The sequence below is a fragment of the Balaenoptera ricei genome, chromosome 13 (genome assembly GCF_028023285.1).
Source record: "Balaenoptera ricei isolate mBalRic1 chromosome 13, mBalRic1.hap2, whole genome shotgun sequence".
Lineage (NCBI taxonomy): Eukaryota > Metazoa > Chordata > Mammalia > Artiodactyla > Balaenopteridae > Balaenoptera > Balaenoptera ricei.
Window position 1 is genome coordinate 9933789 of NC_082651.1, and position 21732 is coordinate 9955520.

A 21732-nucleotide genomic window follows, 5' to 3' on the forward strand; every position below is an offset into this window, starting at 1 on the left:
AGGCAGCCTTGCATTCTTTAACATTCTTTAATTAATTCTGTAATAATTTCTTTACAATCTCAAACCTAGAATAATCAAATATATCAGTTATACTTGTACAAAACCATGGTAGAGTAGTCAGCATAAGAAGAGCTATCTGATAACAACTCCATCTTTTCAGGTGTTTACAGAGATCATGGATTTTTGGGGTGGGGCTGCAGAGAGAAGTTTGTGTGCTTCCTTTTGTACCTATAGATGGAATCAGTATTTGCAAGTAGTCGTTATATAAATAGTAAAATTGACTTGTGGGTGTTAGGTTTAAAGACCATAATGTTTAGATAGGAAATACATCACTATTGTTTCTGTCCTATAAAAAGGTTTACATACGATGTTGAGATGGCAATAACATAGAGTTCTTAATCCAGTCACAGTAATATATCACCCATAGTCTCCTTCGGTCATATGCAAGATATTTAAAGAAACATGGCATGCATTTTGATCTTCAGCAAGAAAGTTCATTATTTTTAAAATAATGATGAGTTCTGTCTCTCTGATGAACTCCAGTCTAGGACTATGGCATGGGCCATGTTTATGATGACACCATGAGCCTGGGGACAGAGGAGATCAGGGTACAGTAGCAAAACTTTAAGTCTAACGTAGTGAGTATTCTTACTTTGAAAAGCTTAGCAGTAACCATTTTAGAGAGATTGTTTCAAAAGTTATATCCAACGTTTTTCACCTCATTTTTTTTTAAGGGAGTTTTGAAAATTTCATGCATCCCTTGTGATAAAGAAATTTTCAGGTGTGCAAAATATCTGAATCGAAATTGGTAATTCCTGTTCCAAATTATCTGTCCCTCAACGCTTTACATAATGCCCCACCCCCCAAATAGGAGAAATTGAGATAAGGGCAAGCAAAATTCTGGACTGGTAGTTTTAACCTTTTTTGGATCATGGTTTTCTTTAAAAACAGATGAAAGCTATCAGAACCTCTTCCTTCCTTTCCCCAAATGCACACACACACACACACACACACACACACACACACACACAGTTGCACATACAAATAACATTTTGCATATAGGTTCAAGGGTTTTATAGCCATCCCCATCAAAGTCCATATCTGGATCCTTAAGCGCTAGTGAAGATTCCTGTTCTAGGCCACAGATTATTAAATCACCACTACAAAATTTACTGGGGTTTTGCCCAATATGCTAGCAGTACATGTTCACTGTAGTAAACTTAGAAAATGCGTATCAAGAGAAAGAAGTAAAAATTTACGAGTAATCCAACCACCCAGAAACATAAACATTGAACTTCTATCCTTCAAGTCCTTTTTCCGTGTATCTGTATTTATTTATTGAGTTACAAAAATATAACAGTATTTTCTGAACATAAACTGTTTTATAACCTTTCTTTTTTAAAAAATTTATTTATTTATTTATTATTGGCTGCATTGGGTCTTCGTTGCTGCACACGGGCTTTCTCTAGTTGTGGCGAGCGGGGCCTACTCTTTGTTGTGGTGCGCGGGCTTCTCATTGCAGTGGCTTCTCTTGTTACGGAGCACAGGCTCTAGGCACGCAGGCTTCTGTAGTTGTGGCACATGGACTCAGTAGTTGTTGTATGCAGGCTCAGTAGTTGTAGCTGGCGGGCTCTAGAGAACAGGCTCAGTAGCTGTGGTGCATGGGCTTAGTTGCTCCGAGACATGTGGGATCTTCCCGGACCAGGGATTGAACCCATGTCCCCTGCATTGGCAGGTAGATTCTTTTTTTTTAACATCTTTATTGGAGTATAATTGCTTTACAGTGTTGTGTTAGTTTCTGCTGTATAACAAAGTGAATCAGCTATACATATACATATATCCCCATATCCCCCCCTTTTGCCTCTCCCTCCCACCCTCCCCATCCCACCCCTCTAGGTGGTCACAAAGCACCGAGCTGATCTCCCTGTGCTATGCGGCTGCTTCCCACTAGCTATCTGTTTTACCTTTGGTAGTGTATATATGTCCATGCCACTCTCTCACTTCGTCCCAACTTACCCTTCCCCCTCCCCATGTCCTCAAGTCCATTCTCTGCGTTTGCGTCTTTATTCCTGGCAGGTGGATTCTTAACCACTCACCACCAGGGAAGTCCCTAACCTGCTTTCTAAACATATATACTGTGCATTTTTTTTATTCCATAGAATTTTCTGTTACATTATTTTATGGTATCAAAGAACAGCAAATTGTATGGATATATTTTAAAAATTCATTTATTGTTTTAAACTTTTTGTTCTTATAATCAGTGCTGAAAGGCTGGAGCCTCAAGGGCAGGACCTGAATATTGATGTCCACGGGCAGGTACTTGGGGAGGATCCCAAGGAAGCAGGGCAATCTCAGATCCAGCTGTTGTTGGGAGTCTCTTAGCTCAGATGATGGCCAAACTCTCTTTGAAAGCTCCAGGCATGTTATACATACTTTAAGAGGCTCCTCTCCAAAAAGAATTTTTCATGGAAGGTTTCATGCAGTCATACAGAAAAATGGAACAGATAGTGAATATATTCTTAAACTAAATTCAATCATTAAAAATTTTGCCATATTCACATTTTTGTTGATTTTTTTAATCATTTGTAGCAGACATGATGACATTTCATTCCTACATTCTGCATAAGTACAGTACCATTATTGGTATTGTAAGAAAATTAACAGTAATTACGGAGTGCCGTAATCCCTCTGTTTTGGTCAGTGCTGTCGTTGTTTGGTTCTAAGTGATAGAAATCTAACTGAAAGGAGTTGAGCAAAAATAAGGATCTACTAGGAGGAATTCCAAGGACTGTAATATATTTGCAGAAAGTTCAGAGTTGCAGTGGGACCTGGGAACGACAGGATGCACGTTATCCAGCACCACTAGGCCTTTCTTCCCCCCCATCTCTTATCTCTGCCCCACTTGCTGTTGGCTTCTTCTCTCCCACTGCCCGTATCTTTTCCCTACCATGATGAGAGCAAATCTACTGACTGTTCTTCAGACCCACGTTCTCTAGCCTCCCTCCCTCGGGGAATAATAGCTTCTTTTACTTTAGTTGGAAAAATCTCAGAGTAGTACAGTCATCACCCTGGCTTAGGTGAGGCGGCTACCTCACCACTCGGATAAGGATGGTGTTTGGTGGTGGACGTGTCTCCCAGGGGGTGTCTCCGTAATTATCAGGGTTTCACCCAGAGAAAGAAAAGTCATGCAGTGGGCAGTAACTCCAGTTGAAGCCCGTTACAACCTCCCTGGCCCGTTGAACCCCCGATGACCTTCAGTCCTCTGTAAAGCACGCCTTCCCCAGCCTGCCTGACAGAGGTAGAAACTGCCTTCCTCTCTGCTTCCATGGTGTGGTGTTCACTCCACAGAGCTGGGATGGATCCACACCCAAAATTTGATTTAGATGTCAAGGCTGATTCACACACCAAGAAGGGCTGAAAAGATTTAATATCCTCACATAATGAACCTTTCTGGGGAGAGCAGGGAGGGCTCCCAAGGTCTGAAAAATGGCTTGAGAGAGCAGAGAAAGGAAACTGTGGCTTGGCTCTTACGCTTAGGGGGTGAGGCTGGGTAGGCTTGCATGGTCTGAACTTCTTAGTAGATCGGAGAGAGAGTGTGCAGGCTTTCCTGTGGGCTTGCCCAGATGTGGGGCATAAGGTGAAGGGACATTGTGGGGCTTGAAATCTGTCAGCAATGAGACATCAAAACTGGAATTGGGTTCTTCATCACACATGACATCCTCTACTAACTTCTGTCAGTGCTGGTTATTGCTCTAATTGTTTCTTTTGACGTCTGCTTCCCTACTAGACCCGACTATCAAGATAAATACACACTATTTATCTTTACATATCTGGCACTTATTTCACACTTAACACGTGCCGTACATTGTCTTTAAGTCCAGCAAGATTACCTGCTGATTTCTTCTGCTACAGTAAAATTCGTTTTGCATTTTCACGTGTTTTTGCAGCACTTCATTAAACATTTGCTATACCTTTTCTTCTTGATCCAGCAATGGACTGATTTAATTAATGCCCATGCTGTAAACGTTTCATTAGCTTCATATGTCTAGCAGTAATTTTACGACTTGAGAAGTAGCCTTAACAGAACACTTCGTAATATTTTTTTCCAGAAATTGTAAGTAATCAGAAATCATTGCTCACTGTACCTTGACTTATGCACTGAAGTTTTGCCTTATGTTTTCTGTGAACTACTTCTACTGCTTGTGGTCATTTTTGCTAAACCAGAAGCCATTCTTAATTTTAAAACACCAGTAAATGTAAGAACTTTTGAGTCGGATGAAATTTATCACTCCAGGTTGCATTCAGTTGCCAACCAGGGTCTCCAAGACGGTTTCCTGTCCTTTAGCAAGGATGCAGCTCTAGCTCCGTGGCTGCTTTCTAAACCGCCGTGGCCTGACTCCTCTCACTACCCTGGCCGTCCCTACTGCCCTGTAGAATGTCTTTGACGTTTGATCAAATTAACTTTCTTGAAAAATAGGCTTTCTTTGTTTACATCCATTTTGTTTAAATTTATTCTTTGATTCTACTCTTTTGCCCCTTCCCTCTCCCTCCCTCTCCCTCCGCCCTTCTTTTCTTTCCCCACTTCCCCCCTCTCTCTCTGTAGCAGTCAGCCTGGAGCAATCTTGGGCCTGACCACCACCTTCCCCCCACCCCCTGCTTTACTCACCCCCTGCAGTTATTTATGCCAGTGCTGTTAAATATTTTTCTGTTTCCATAACAACTCCTTTTTTCAAACATTTATTGCTGATTTAAAAGATTCTTTGGGTGGGAACTTGTTTTACTGAGTTCTTTGGTTTATATAATTATTAAGTGCAGAAAATCTTGATTTCAAATCTAAAAGTTTAAAACAGAGATTTAATGGCTCTTAAAAAGTGGAAATTGAATAAACTTGCTAAAAATGGAGGTGTTTATTGTCAAGTTCAGTTCTTGAGAGGCATTTCTCCCTAATCACTTTTTGGTATTCCAAGAAAATCAAGTAGGCCCTCTTTTCTAAAGGGATGTTTGGTGCTTTTTAGCTTTCCAATTTCTAACTGTTCAACCAACACTCCAGCTCAGCCTTCAGTCTAAAATGTGTTTGAGACGATGGTCAGATTTTGTGGTAATCGAGTGGTCAAAGTACTGCATATTGATTTGGCCCAAATTCCTGCCAGAGGTTGTGTTTAATAGACTGCTGTGTCACTGTCATTCACAAAGTTTGCCTGAGGGCAGCTACTCAGCCATTTCTTCAGCTGTTTCATGGCACTGCATTGTCATCTTTCTGTGGCTAGAAAAATTGCCATTGACCACAAAATTGCACCTTCTTTCCAAGCTAGTCTCTAATTCATGAGTGCTTCTTCCTAATTCTTTTGAGCCTCAGACTCTTGTAAAATATGGACAGTTAGTCAGAAGCTCTGCTCTTGACAGCACAGAGAACAGCTGTATATCTCAGCTTGGTCTATCTATAAATAATTCACACTAACCCCCTTGGCCCTCCTTCTGTCTTTGGAGCAGCTGATAATGGAAACAAACTGGACCAGCACTAGCAGGCATTTGAAAATCTTTGTCTTATTTTTAAAGCTTACCTGTCTAGCCAAGCAGTCACACATGGTGCTTATGACAGGCAGGATTCTAAAATGGCCCCCAGATTCCTGGCCCCTAAGGTGCACATACACCTTCTCCCAATTGTATTCAATCAAACACTAATCTAGATGTTGCTGTAGAATTTTCAAAGAATTTTGAAAATGTAATTAAGGTCCCAAATCAGTTGACCTTTAAGATAGGGAGGTAATCTGGGCACCTGACCTAATCACACGAGCCCTCTACATCTGGCTGTGGCAATCAGAGACAGAAATGTTGGAGATTTGAAGCATGAGAGGTATTTGATGCAAGGGAGTTTCTTTGTGTTGGTTTTGGAAAGGGCAGGGGCCATATGGCAAGAGACCGAGAGCAACCTAAACGTTGCCAGCAACCTGCATGAGCTTAGAAGGGGACTTTGAGTCGTGATGTGTGAGACCCTGAGCAGATACACCAGTCATGCTGTGCCTGGACTTCTACCGTACAGAACTGAGAGATGATACATGGGCATTGCTTTAACCCTCTCGGTTTGTGGTACTTTGTTAGGCAGCATAGAAAACTGATGCACTGCTTATTTATTTACAAGTAAATTTGTATTAGTACCTGAGCATAGTTTTCCATGGTTCAGTGTGACTTCTCTCCTCAGACTTCCACTTTGTCAAGGGAACTGAGGAGAGGGAGAGGCAGGGGGAGCTGTTTGTATGAGGTCTGTGAGCTGGTCCATCCAAGGAGACCTCCCTCTGCTTCCATGGTGTGGACCACTTGGAACTGCAGGAAGCCTGCTCTGTGTGTGCATGAGTGACTGGAATAGCCTGCTGACGCCTTCCCTCAGTTCTTGTTACTCCAGACTTCTCTCAGCAACGTAAGTAGATGACCCTTCTCCAAGGGTTCATTTCTGGAGGGTGTGGCTTAGCGCCTTTCCTCTTTGATCCCTAGAAGAAAGGGTAAGGCCAGCCTCACCAGCATTGCAAACCAAGCTTTCTGATCCGCCCCTGCTTCCAGGCTCCTAGAACCTCCAGGCTTGTTTCCTTACCCCAGAGCCCTCTCCTGTAGCAGGCCATCTTCAGTCTTGTCTTCTTCAAGGATCCCCCAGAGTACCTGTCTGTCTTATACCCTGTCTTCTTTATCTAAATGGAGATTGATTGCACTGGGGTCACTGGAGGAAAAACATTAAGAACAAATTCATAGGGAGAAGAAACACTGGTTGCCCGGTAGCCTGTGGGACATTTGAATTGTAAAAGAGCATGTTTGTTGAAAAAAGCACATAATTGGTGAACTTACCGGGTGGAAGGAGGACATTTTTATTTCTGTGTACTGTTATTCTACTTATATGTGTATAAAGCTTGAGGAAGAAGAGTTTTACCTTCCATATTGTCTCTGTAAAGCTTCTTCCTGCAGCATCATGGCCGCAGTTTGAAGTGCCAGCTGGATCTGTACCTACTTCCCTAATTACTTTATGATCCCGTGACCCTGCCTGAGATGAATGAGCCTGTTGGTTAAGAGGTCTAGCTCCTGAGAAAGTCTCTACCTGAGCAAGAGGAAGTCCACGCACTGGGGGCTCCTGAGGGCACGCAGCCTCCTGCCTCCTAACCCTAAATGCGTTGCTGCAGACCTGCCTCTGGATGCCCCTCTGTCCCTTCCTCAGGGCCCAAGCCTTGGCTCACCTTTGGGTTTTTTCCTCATGGCTGAACTGTAAGCCACAGAAAGATTTTGAACCTCGTGATGGACAGGCTGTAAGCCACGGAGCAGTTTTGGACCAGGTTTTTGCTTCCCTGCAAAGCAGGAGACTCGTCTGTGGGATCCTGCCTCTCAAGGGCAGTCTGTGGGTACAGCCTCTTAGTGACCGCTAATGCCACAGAATCACCTGCTCTCAGCTGAGAGACTTTAAGGGAGTTCATCTTCTCTACAGCCTTCCCGCTTCTGGTAAGAGCTGGTGGCATCTGCAGTGATGAGCTCTCAGAAGGGGAATATGTCTTGGTTTAAGCCTTAGAGGTACCAGAAGACATTGAACCTCAGCAACAACAAAACTTCATGTCAGCATTATAAAGAAATTCTCAGATGGTGTGTAAGATAAAAAGCAGCACAACCCATTTTCAAAACCTTAAAAATGTGTTAAATGTTTACAAAAGACAGTGAAGAGTTCTTATTTATATAGTTTGTGGACCTTATGCATATGAACGTGACTTTTTTGGGTAGTATGGAAAGAAGGTATTGTTATCCCATTCTAGAAAAGACAGAATGTTTAAAACAACTCAAGATTCAACTGTAGATGAAGCTGCAGAAGAAATGAATAAAGTGGTGCTGAGTTACATTTGATGTTGATTTAGGTGATACAGAATATGAGAATCAAATGAAATAATGTGACTGTGTTAAAAGTCAGGTTGAGTGCATGTAATTCTGCCCAACTTTAGACTTTGAGGGTTTTACCCCCAAAAGAAGAAGTCCTAATAAGGAAGTTAGACAAACCTCTAAGGAAACAGACTAAAACTTCTGCTTGGACAATAAAATGAGCTTTGAGTTTATTTATCATAATGTTTAATTATAACACTTCCACCCTAAATTCTCTAATATTCTATTTAGATAAAATTTGTTAAAGTACTTTTCAAATTGAATTATTGAGGGATCATATCACAACATATGGGGCTTACTGTCTGACTAAACAGGATTCAGCATTGATGGTTATATAAGAATCACCTGTAAAGATAAGGTAGCATTGTTACAGTGGTGGCTCAAATGTAGGTCCTCGGCAAATACCTTTTGATTCATTGACCTCAAGTAAACAACTCACATAGCAAAGCCATCTTGACTGATGTGGTCACTCTAAAGCAAAAGGAAAAATAAAAGACTCTGAATGCTTTATTTCACTTTTATATGATGATGCTTAACAATTATAGGGCAGTGTTACTTTCCAGAGTATTTTCATTACTTTACCACATTATTTTCACCTTTTTTCTTTTTTATGAAATATAATATACAGACAGAAATGAATAAGACATATGTATAGTTTTGTATCTGCCACCCAGTTAGAAATTATTCTTACGTAATTTTAACGTATGTAATTATATTTTAACATATAAATAATATTGTGATATAGCTCATTCTGGTTTTTTTTCCAACTTTGAGATATAACTGATATATAACATTGTAAGTTTAAGGTATATAGCACATTGATTTGACTTACACTGCAGAATGATTACCACCATGGCATTAGCTAACACCTGCATCACATCACATAATTACCATTTCTTTTTTGTGGTGAGAACATTTAAGATCTTAGCAACTTTCAAGCGTATAGTACAGCATTATTAACTATAATCACTACGCTGTACATTAGATCCCCAGAACTTATTCATCTTCTAACTGGAAATATGTACTCTTGGACCAGCATCTCTCCTTTACCCCCAACCCCTAGTCCCTGGTAAATACCATTCTAGTCTTTGTTTCTATGAGTTCGGCTTTTTTAGATTCCACATATAAGTGATATCATACAGATTTGTCTTTCTCTGACTTACTTCACTTAGCATAATGCCCTGAAGTCCATCCGTGTTGTTACAAATGGCAGGGTTTCCTTTTTTCTCATGGCTGAATAATGTTCCATCGTGTATATATACACCACAGCTTCCTTATGCATTCATCCATCGATGGACACTTAAGTTGTTTCCATATCTTGACCATTGTGAACAATGCTGCGGTAAACCTGAGAGTGCCATGTATCTCTTCGATACCCTGTTTTCATTTCCTTCAGATATGGGAAAAAGAGGGGGTTGCTGGATCATAAGGTAGTTCTGTTTTTAATTTTTTGAGGAACTTCCATACTATTTTCCATAGTGGCTGCATAGCTCATTCTATTTCTTACTTTTTTTTTTTTTTTTTTTAAACTTTGGGTTTATTTATTTATTTATGGCTGTGTTGGGTCTTCGTTTCTGTGCGAGGGCTTCCTCTAGTTGCGGCAAGTGGGGGCCACTCTTCATCGCGGTGCGCAGGCCTCTCATTATCGCGGCCTCTCTTGTTGCGGAGCACAGGCTCCAGACGTGCAGGCTCAGTAATTGTGGCTCACGGGCCTAGTTGCTCCGCGGCATGTGGGATCTTCCCAGACCAGGGCTCGAACCCGTGTCCCCTGCACTGGCAGGCAGATTCCCAACCACTGCGCCACCAGGGAAGCCCCATATTTCTTACCTTTTTAAAGCTCTGTTTTTGTTAGATTATTTCTCTGCTCTCTTATTTCTAACCACAGGAGTAAAATAGTGAGTACTTGCTATACAGTTAACTCCGCCTTTGATGGCTACACATATTGCCTCTCCTGCCTTACCACCACAGACAGCCCTGCAGTGAAATCCTCTTACAGGGTGACTTACGGACCGTCATGAGAATTTCTTTGGAATATAAGCCCAGAGTGGAATGCATAGGTTACAGAGTGTGAGTACACTTCACGTATCTAGGTATGGCCTGATTGCTCTTGTGAATGGCCTTTCCTCTCTGTACTCCTCCGAGCAGTCCACTAGCATTCCTGTATTGCCATGTCCCCTGTATTCGCACTTAACGTTAGCCAACTTTCTAATTTTGCTAGTTAAATAGGGATAACATGATGCCTTGTTAATTTTGCATTTCTCTGATCACTAGTAAGTTCATATATCCATCTCTATATGCTTATTGGCCTTTTGAGTTTCCTCTTCCTATAAATTGCCTGTTCATATCCTTTGACCATTTTTCTTTTGGGGTTCTTAGTAATTAGAAATTCCTCTTATAGTCTAAAAATAACCTTAAAGTCTAAAAAGATATTTAGACATTGCAAATATCTTTTCCCAGTTTGTCATGTGTCCGTTAAATTTTCCCATCCGGTGTTTTGTTGAACAGAAAGTCTTAATGTTTTCCCCAACTTCTGAAAAATTTAAAAGTACAGAGAAGTTGGAAGAATAATATGGTGAACACCTACATAACCTTTATCCAGATTCACCAAGAGTTAACCTTTTCTTTCTGTCTGTTTTTCTTTCTACACACCCACAAACTCCACTTTTTTTCCTGGAAGTAAATGTATACATCATATTTCACCCCTAAGTTCTTCCGTGTGTGAATCCTAAGGGACTGCTCCTACGTAAGCACAATTCCATTATCACACCCAAAGAATCTAATATTGATACAGTAACATTATCTAATATATAGTTTACATTCAAATTTCCCTAATTGCCAAAAGCAATATAGTCTCCCATCCTCTAACCAGGTTTAAATTAAGGATGACACATTGCATTTGGTTGGTAGGTGTCTTTAATCTAGAACAGTTTCCTACCTTTTTTCTTTTTTTTTATTCATAAGATTGAAATTTTTGTAGTCCAGGTCAGTTGACTTATAGAATAGCCCACAAACTGGATTTGCCTGATTATATCCTAATGATTAGATTTCAGGCTAAACATTTTTGTCAAGAACATTACATAGATAATGTTGTATTACCTTATATCAGGGTAATGTAATGTCCATATTTCTAATTATTGTTGATGCTGAGTTTGAGCACTCATCGGTGTACTATCTGCCAGATCCTGTAAATTGTAAAGATGGCTTTTCCTCTTTGTAATTAATAAATAATCTGTAGGGTTGCTATCCTGTTCTCCATCAATCTTTCATCTAATAGTTTACCTCATCAGTACCCATAGACTCTTACCTGAATCAGCCATTACATCGATAGTTGCAAAATGGTGATTCCTTTTTTCCCCTTCAAATTCTATCATTGTTTTTTTTCATTTAGGAATCAAGATTCTTCTGTAAAGAAGTATTCCCCTCTTTTCTTTGATCATCACTATAGACCAAGGGTTAGCAAATTATGGCCCTTGACACCTGTTTTTATATATAAAGTTTTACTGGAACATAACCATACCCATTCATTTATGTTTGTCTATGGCTGCTTTTTGCACAACAGTGGCAGACTGGGTAGTTGTGACAGAGATTGCATGTTCTGTAAAGCCTGAAATATTTACCGTCTGGCCCATTACAGAAAAAGGTTGTTGATCTCTGCTATAGACTCATGGGTTTTGTTTTTTAATCAGTGTGTTATAACCCTTTACTTTCACTGTTCTTTTTGCTCCAAATTTTACAGATTTTGCCAGTGGGAGCCTCTTTAAGCTGATTCCTTTTTCTTTTTTTGATATGCCCTATTATCTTTGAACACTTCTTTGCTTTCTGATACAACAAACGTTCTAGGCTTCCTTATGTTTTCTTTGTCCAAGATCTGGAATTAGCCAAAACTAAAGAAGTCCTGGTTTCTTCAGTGGGAAATGACATTTAGAAACCCAGATCTGGGCACTGAATGCGCTCATTGCCCCTATATGTCATTGCTTCTGTGCTCATGTGGACCGATCTCTGGAGGAATATATACATGTATATATACATATGCATTATGTATGTATATATGGATATGTATACATGCATAAATCATGGCCCATACTGATAAGTCCAATTCATATTTTCCCAATTCAAATCCAGCCTCACAGAGTTCTTTCTCATCTTTCCCCATTTTGTATCAGCATCTCTCTTTTCCCCAAAGTGTTTGGTAGAATAGTCCCTTTAAATATTTGGTAGACTTTGCCAGTCAAGTCCTTATGGACTGGAGTTTTCTTTGTGGGGAAGTTTTAAATTGCAGATTTAATTTCTTCAGTAGTTTTATTTTCTGTAATGCTTACATATTTTTTTCTTAAATTTGTCGTTTTGGCAAGCTCTGTTTTTCTAGGAGTACGGCAACTTCAGGATTTTCAAATTTACTATCATAAAGTTAATATAATTTTATGATTGTTTTACTGTTTGTAGCATCTGTAGTGACGTCTTCTTCATCACTGCTGGTATTGATATTTTATGCCTCCTCTTTTTTCTTTATTCATCTTGCCAAGTAGTTAACAATTTATTAGTCCCCCCTGCCAAAATGGGAATTTTTGACTTCATAAATCATCTCTATTTTATGTTTTACTTCATTGATTTCCACTCTTATTTGTATTATTTCTTTCCTTGTACTTTCTTATTTTAATTTGCTATTCTTTTTCTAATGACATGGATGCTTAGCTCATTAATTTTCAGGCTGTCTTCTTTTCAAATATGTACATTTAGATTTATGAATTTTCGTTTAAGCACAACTGGAACTGTATTCCACAAGTTTTTAATGAGTTAATCTCTTCATTTTGATTCAGCTCCAGATAGTTCTTAATTTTTATTCAGATTTCATCTTTGATCCATGAGTTGTTTACACATGTTGGTTTGTTTACATATTTATAGAGAATCTGTTTATCTGTTTGTTATTGATTTCTAGTTTAATTGGGCCAGGACTAGAAAATTCTGCATATAAAAGGGTTCTGAACAAAGAAGAGATAGAACAAATAGAAAATAACTAGCAAGATTGTAGACTTTAACCATAAAAATAATTACATTTAATATAAATAGTCTAAACACACCAATTAAGAGACCAAGATTGTCACATTAAAAGAGCAAGACACAACTAACCACAGAAACCCAAAATATAGGAAGCAACACTAACAGAACTAAAGGGAAAAAACAGACAGTTCAATAGTAATAGTTGGAGATTTAAGTACCCCACTTTTTTTTTTTTTTTAAACATCTTTATTGAAGTATAATTGCCTTACAATGTTGTGTTAGCTTCTGCTTTATAACAAAGTGAATCAGTTATACACATACAATATGTTCCCATATCTCTTCCCTCTTGCATCTCCCTCCCTCCCACCCTCCCCAGTACCCCACTTTTGATAATGGCGTTTGGAAAGGAAGAATTAAACCATCTCTATTTTCAGATGTTATACTCTTGTACATAGGACATCGTAAGCAATCCACTTTTTTAAAAAAATAGAACTAATAAGTGAGTTCAGCAAGGTTACAAGATATTAGATCAATATACAAAAATATTTGTTCTATACACTAGCAATAGACAATGAAAATTAAGAAGACAATTCCATTTACAGTGGCATCAAAAATAATAAAATACTTATATGCAAATTTTTAAAAAGTAGTGCTGTATACTAAAAATGCCAAACCATTGTCAAAAGAAATTAAAGAGCTAAGTAAATAGAAACCATCCCATATTCATAAATCAGAAGACACAAATGAGAATGGCAATACTCCCTAAATTGATCTGTGGATTCAACACAATCCCCATCAAAACCACAGCTGACTTTTTTACAGAAATTGGCAAGCTGGTATTAAAATTCACATGGAAATAAGAAGGATCCAGAATAGCCAAACAAATTTTTTAAAAGGAGACCAATGTTGGAAGACTAACAGCTCCCAATGTCAGAAACCTTCTAAAGAGCTTTAGTAGTCAAGACCCTGTAATTACTGCCATATAGATAAATGGGAAAGAATTTAGATTCCAGAAATAGAACTTTATATTTATTGTAAATTGATTTTGACAAGGGTGCCAGGACAATTAAATGAAGAAAGAATAATGTTTGCAACAAATGGTGCTAAGACAACTGGCAAAAGAATTAAGTTGGATCCCCTACCTGACACCATACACAAAAATTAATTCAAAGTGTATCATAGAGCTAAATGTAAATGTAACAAAGCTAAACTATAAAACCTTAGAGGAAAACATTGTAATGTATCTCCATTATGCAGTGGTTTGTACAATATTTTCTTAGATATGGCTCCAGAAGCACAAGTGACAAAAGATAAAATATACACATTGGATTACATAAAAATTAAAAACTTTTGTGCTGCAAATGATACCATCAAAAAAGTGAAAAGATAGCCACAGAATGGGAGAAAATATTTGCAAATATCTCCTAAGAGGCTTATATCCATAATGTATAAAAAACTCTTGCAACTCCTTAAATTTTGCTGTGTGCTTATTAAGACAGGGTTTCCTTATCTCTCCTTGTTGACATTTCACAAACCCTTTCAATCAAGAATTATTTCATCTTTTTTTAAAATTTTGGGTTTTGCCCATTGTTTTTGTCCATATTCTTCAAGTATTCCTACACTCCATTTTCCAAATATTACCACTTCTAGTTATGTTCTACATATCTGTTTTTCTTTTGATTTTTATAGCTCTATCTTTTAAAATATTCTAAATATATATTCTTTCTTACTGAATTTGGAACTAAATTGTCAATCTGATCTTCCAACTCACAAATAGATTTTTATCTACCTATCCCATCCGTTATCGTTATACATTATGTTTTCTGCTGATATTTTCTCTTGTTTTCTATAGGCTTTCTTCATTTTACTAGTATCTTGCCATTTCTCCTTAAGCATATTCCATTATGCTTATTTTTAATTCTTGGTTTAACTTTTGCAGCTTTAGGTATGCATTATTCAGCCTTTACTAGGTTATGCTGTGATCACAAACGACCCAGTGGGATCTAGACTGGAAGAGCGCTCCTATCTGTGAAATGCCATTTACTTGGCAGAAGAAACAGAGTACAAGAAGACTCTTAAAACTTAATGATATATGTCACTTTTACTCACATTTCATTGGCCTAATGTTAATGAAGTGGAGAGATATAAGCCTCTCACCAGTTCGGTCAGCAAATTGGGAACAACATTGTGGTCTATCACAACACTGTATATGTTTTCAACTTGATTGTACTACTCCTCACAGATCATGTTATTTTGATGTGTAAACTTCTGAGTTGCTGTCTTATAATGCATATTGAGGAAGAGCAGAAGACCAAGCCTTGCTCTTTGTCTCTTGTGAATTTAAGAAGGGAGATGATCCCCAAGGTGGAGAGGTCCAGTTACATACACACATTCACATAAAAACTATTGGTTGTCCTATGTTCCCACCACTCTATCTGACAGTGCTTAGGCAGAAGTGTCTGGAAGAGGTATCTTCCTAAATTGTAATCTAGCAACTCTAGGGCTTTGGAGGACCAGAGAGAGGAGTGTAGAGGCGGGTGTGCTCAAGTGTAGCTGATCATCAGCTTCTTACCCCAGTGAGCCTTTCTGCCATCTGGGTTGAAGGGGGAGGCTTTGATTGTACCAAGGCAAGCAGGGAAGGGACTGGAGAAGAGGAGAGTTACTCCTGGCTTCTCGTTGTCGGCCTGGGCTGCTCTGTGTCCCTCATTTTTCCCCACCTGCCAGTTCAGGCAGCCTTCTGTTCCCCCAAGGGTTTCTTCCTGTTTTTGGTTAATCCTTGGAATCAGGGATTAACTTCTAAAGTTTTCCAGCATTGTTGTTTGTATATGCAGCTGTTCGGGGGTGTCAGGGAGAACCAGTAACATACACTAACCAATTCACCATTTTAAAAGGAACCCAAAGCCCCTGTTTTGTTTTGTTTTTTTTAAACTAGTGAAAATTATCAGCTGTTCACTGTTTTATCAGTTTTCCAACATCATAAGTTACAAGTGATAAACTGAACTGAGGAAAAGGCAGGGGCAAAAATTCCTGAAGGACAAAAGCATGGTGGACAGTTGAACCACATATAAAATGTAATTCTGGCGCTGCATCTTCAACTACTTAGAATTTGAGGTTTATACAGATGAAATAAAATTTCAGAAAACATAGGCCAAAATGATTGTACAAGAAGAGGACCTTGTGACAGAAGTTGTAATTGAATTAGAACATGAGGGTTTGGATTCACATAGAGGATAGGGAAGAAAACACAGAGCAAAGACATTGGTAAAGGCGTGGGGGTCATGCACATGGAACCAGCCTGACTCAGGTGGAAACATAGGGAATCACGTGTGTAGGCTGATTGATTCCAGATTAGGGGGGCTGATAACCACTTCGTAACAGCAGGTGGTATTACAGAAAGAAAGAAAGGGATCTGACCGTTTTGTTCCCTGCCTGCTTCCTCACTAGATTGTAACCACTGAGGTCATGGGCGGGGGGCAGGGGCGGGCAAGCTGCCCTGTGCACGCTGTCACCAGGTGCCTGGTTCTGTGCTAGACAATACGAGGAATACACAGTGCGCATACAACGTAAACTTCGTCCTTAAGGTACTGATAATCTCGTTGAGGAAATAAGGCGCCAATTAAATAACTAGAGAGAACTCTGAAAAAACGTAATTTATATGCAGAATTCTCTTAAGCTGTCAAGCTAGGAAGCCTGTGCAAATATGATTAGCAACGTATACTTAATGGACTACGTACTGAGGAGGTTTCACTTTTAAGACAAACTACAATGTGGATGCCATGGGGAACATTAAAATGAATCTGTGGATATCAGACCTCGAGTGTGTGCTTTATACTGTTCCTTTGAGAGGGTTAGAGCAGGAACTAGAGCCAGATGGCCTGGATTCAGAGTGAGGTTCCAAGTATGACTTTAGGCAAGTTAATTAAGCTTTTTGTGCCTCGGTGTCCTTATCTATAAAATGCGTATAACAACAGCCCCTAACTCATAAGGCAGATCTGCTCACAGAACGTTGCCACTAAACTTCTTCTAAATTGAAGAGCATCTATCAGTGGAATTTGGGGAGAGGAGGATAAGATTCAGAATTAGTAGAGAAGCAGGCGGTAGGTGGTATTACAGAAAGTAATAAAGGGATCTGACCGTTTTGTTCCCTGCCTGCTTCCTCACTAGATGTAAGCTTTATCTGGTTGGAGACTTGCCTCCTTACATCCCAGTACCTGGCTCAGTGTGTGACATACAGTTGGCACTCAATAGTTTTATTTGCTGAATAGCTAATGCATGCATTTTATGTGTAATTTTAGATATAAACTAATTTAATATATAATTTCATACGTTTGGGTATGTATTTGTCTATATAATTTTGATGTTTAATTTTTTAACAACTAGAGGTTACCTCTAAAACTAGAAATTGTCTTTGAATATTTGTAACAGTTTTCTTTTTGTTTTTACAGACCAGTTGGAATGCCAAAAATGGAAAAAGTTTACTTACATAATCCTAGTTCTGAAGAAACTATTACTTTAGTATCAATATCTGCTACAACATCACATTTTCATGCATCATTTTTTCAAAATAGGGTAAGCATCTCTGCTGTATTTGATTTCTCTTGAGTTTGAAATTGAAATGTCTAGGTTTTTTAGTGTATAATTTTACTTTGCTATAATTAAAATCTGGTTTGAATGTTTTACATTTATTCTGGACTTTAGTTTGCCCCATTTCCTGAGAATTATCACTTCTACTCTTCAACACACATTGTTTTTCTCAACATGAAACAGCCTAACAAATCAACTTTGAAACTTAAGCACTTTGAAAAGTGTAGCATTCATATATTCAGTTGGTTTTCTTGTCCTTCCTAATAATAGGTAATTCCTCAGCGTTGTGTTAGTTTTCTATTGCTGTGTAATAAATCACCACAAACACCCACTTATTAACACATGGTTCTGTAAGTCACAAGTCCAATGGGTCCTTTGCTCTGAGTATCTTAAGGCTGTAACTAAGATGTCAGCTGGGTTGAGTCCTTGACTGGAGACTCAGGGGAAATCCACTCCCAGACTCATTCAAGTTGTCGGCAGAATTCAGTTCCTTGTGGTTGTAGAACTGAGGTCCCCGTTTCATTGCTGGCTGTCGGCCAGAGACCTCTCTCAGTTCCCTGAGGTACCCACAATCCTTGTCACCATCTTCAAGCCAGCACTGGTGCGTCACATCTCCCTCATGCTTCAGAAATCTGACCTCCTCTCCTACCACCAGTGGAGAAAACTCTGCTTTAATCATGTCATTGGGTCAGCATCACCTGGGTAGTCTCCTTTTTGATTAACTCAGAGTCAGCTGACTAATAATCTCATTACATCTGCAAAATCCCTTTTATCAAGTAGTGCAGATCACAGGTGTGGTATCCTTCATATTCACAGTCACAGAAATTAGGGCAGGAAATTTGAGGGCCTGTTTAGGGTTCTTCCTACACAGGTGTCCTCTAAAATTTTACTTATAATCATTTTTGTAGATAGTATGCAAACTTGTTACTATAGAAAAAACTTTTATCTGGCAAAAAAAAAGATCTTAATAAATTTTGGATTTGAGAGAATGCATTAAGCTTTAATATATAGGCTTCCAAAATAATTAGCTAAATAGCAAATGTCAGAGGGAAGTAAGTGAATGGAGCCTGATTTCCTCTTCCGAGGGTTTTCACTGACTCCTTTAAAGAGATATGACTAAATAACTAATTTTTAGCATATAAATTTATATCAATTATTTCGATTTTTACATTTCTCCTTTCTAAAGTCCTGGCTTCATCGTACGTTGTCATTAAGTAGCAACTTCTAGGGTAAATAATGGCATATAATTTTGGCTTTTTAAAATTTTAAAACTATTTTGTAAACAAGGAATGGATAAGTCAGCATATTTTGATGATAAAGTTTTAATTTTCTTGTTGTACTCTTGGAAAGCATCCCTTTTCTAAAATATTTTCTAAAACAAGTTTCCCTTGAGTTATTATTTGTTTTACCTAAAAGATATTTCCACAATTTTTATAAATGTGCTGATGGTCTCAAACAATCAAATCCCAGTGCTAAGAGAGACCTAGTCCAGTACCCTCATTATATGAATGAAGAGCTGAACCCCAGAGGGCTTTGCCTGTGGTCATGCAGTTAGGGACAAGAGCCAAGGTGAGGGTCTAGGTGTGCTGTTGGCCTCCCCAGGGATTTGTATCTTATTAAGCTACAGGGTGGGTCATATACGTTACAGTCTGTGTATGGAGACACACTTAGGTGTAAGTGGAGTCATCCAGCTTTCAGGCATTGCCAAAGTGTAGAGACATGTTGGGTTAAAAGGCAAAATAGTGAAGTGCAATGGAAACAGTTTAAAAGTAGTTCACAACTACACTACAGATTTTATTTTTACCTTGTTAACTTACTTTGCTAATTCAAGCAGTGTTTTGTTGTTTCTAAACATCAAGCTTCACCCTTGATAGAGGCCAGGGTTTTCACTTTTTTCATGTTCCTATCACAATACAAAGCAGACCAAATAAATAGCAGAGTTACAAATAGATTCTTACAGGGGCTAGCCAGGTAGACGATGCAGACCAAGTGGAATGAGAGGTGACCTGGAAGAGCACATGTCCCATCCAAAGGCACTAGCCCCCACTCGGCTCCAGCCAGTGGTGGCCACGTGGGAATGTAAGCTCATGCACAGTTCTTCTGATTTTCCAAGAAGAGTCAGAAATAGGAATTTTTATAAGATAATATCTACTGATTTTACAAATTAAAAATGAAATTTGACTTTAGAAAGACAGATAGTGTGGACCAAAGAAAGCTAGTTAAAGGCCACCAATTTGACATTTCTGACCTAGGCTTTCCCAGGGACTTATTTCTACAAATTAATCTTATGCAAAGGGAAGTCTTTCTGAAAAATAATTCAAAAGATAATCTCGATCAAGGGATCAATCTAAGAAGAAGATATAACAGTTGTAAATACTTATGCATCCAACATAGGAGCACCTCGATACATAAGGCAAATGTTAAGAGCCATAAAAGGGGAAATCGACAGTAACACAATCATAGTAGGGGACTTTAACACTGTACTTTCACCAATGGACAGATCATCCAAAATGAAAATAAGGAAACACAAGCTTTAAATGATACATTAAACAAGATGGACTTAATTGATATTTATAGGACATTCCATCCCAAAACAACAGAATACACTTTCTTCTCAAGTGCTCATGGAACATTCTCCAGTATAGATCATATCTTAGGTCACAAATCAAGCCTCAGTAAATTTAAGAAAATTGAAATCGTATAAAGTATCTTTTCTGACCACAACGCTGTGAGACTAGATATCAATTACAGGAAAAAATCTGTAAAAAATACAAACACATGGAGGCTAAACAATACATTACTAAATAACCAAGAGATCGCTGAAGAAATCAAAGAGGAAATCAAAAAATACCTAGAAACAAATGACAATGAAAACACAAAGGCCCAAAACCTATGGGATGCAGCAAAAACAGTTCTAAGAGGGAAGTTTAGAGCAATACAATCCTACCTCAAGAAACAAGGAACATCTCAAATAAACAACCTAACCCTACACCTAAAGCAATTAGAGAAAGAAGAACAAAAACACCCCAAAGTTAGCAGAAGGAAAGAAATCATAAAGATCAGATAAGAAATAAAAAGAAATGAAGAAACAATAGCAAAGATCAATAAAACTAACAGATGGTTCTTTGAGAAGATAAACAAAATTGATAAACCATTAGCAAGACTCATCAAGAAAAAAAGGGAGAAGACTCAAATCAATAGAATTAAAATGAAAAAGGAGAAGTAACAACTGACACTGCAGAAATACAAAGGATCGTGAGAGATTACTACAAGCAACTGTATGCGAATAAAATGGACAACCTGGAAGAAATGGACAAATTCTTAGAAATGCACAACCTTCCGAGACTGAACCAGGAAGAAATAGAAGATACAGACAGACCAATCACAAGCACTGAAATTGAAACTGTGATTAAAAATCGTCCAACAAACAAAAGCCAAGGACCAGATGGCTTCACAGGCGAATTCTATCAAACATTTAGAGAAGAGCTAACACCTATTCTTCTCAAGCTCTTCCAAAATATAGCAGAAGGAGGAACACTCCCAGACTCATTCTGTGAGGCCACCATCACCCTGATACCAAAACCAGGCAAAGATGTCACAGAAAAAAGAAAACTACAGTCCAGTATCACTGATGAACATAGATGAAAAAATCCACAACAAAATACAGGTAAACAGAATCCAACAACACGTTAAAAGGATTATACACCGTGATCAAGTGGGGTTTACCCCAGGAATGCAGGGATTCTTCAGTATATGCAAATCAATCAATGTGATAAACCATATTAACAAATTGAAAGAGAAAAACCATATGATCATCTCAATAGATGCAGAAAAAGCTTTCGACAAAATTCAACACCCGTTTATGATGAAAACCCTCCAGAAAGTAGGCATAGAGGGAACTTTCCTCAACATAAAGGCCATATATGACAAACCCACAGCCAACGTCGTTCTCAGTGGTGAAAAACTGAAACCATTTCCACTAAGATCAGGAACAAGACAAGGTTGCCCACTCTCACCACTATTATTCAACATAGTGTTGGAAGTTTTAGCCACAGCAATCAGAGAAGAAAAAGAAATAAAAGGAATCCAAATTGGGAAAGAAGTAAAACTGCCACTGTTTGCAGATGACATGATAGTATACATAGAGAATCCTAAAGATGCTACCAGAAAACTACTAGAGCTAATCAATGAATTTGATAAAGTAGAAGGATACAAAATTAATGCACAGAAATCTCTGGCATTCCTATA

At 38.5% G+C, this 21732-nt stretch overlaps 1 protein-coding gene across 7 annotated transcripts in view; it reads left to right on the forward strand.

The window, feature by feature from the left end:
• The window catches only part of TMEM131 (transmembrane protein 131), a 276973-nt gene that overhangs the window by 162683 nt on the left and 92558 nt on the right, over positions 1-21732 (forward strand). For all 7 annotated transcript variants that reach the window (XM_059943536.1, XM_059943534.1, XM_059943537.1 and 4 more), the window contains one exon: positions 17346-17469. In XM_059943536.1, coding sequence (XP_059799519.1) covers positions 17346-17469 — 124 coding nt within the window. The remainder of the gene's footprint in view (positions 1-17345; positions 17470-21732) is intronic.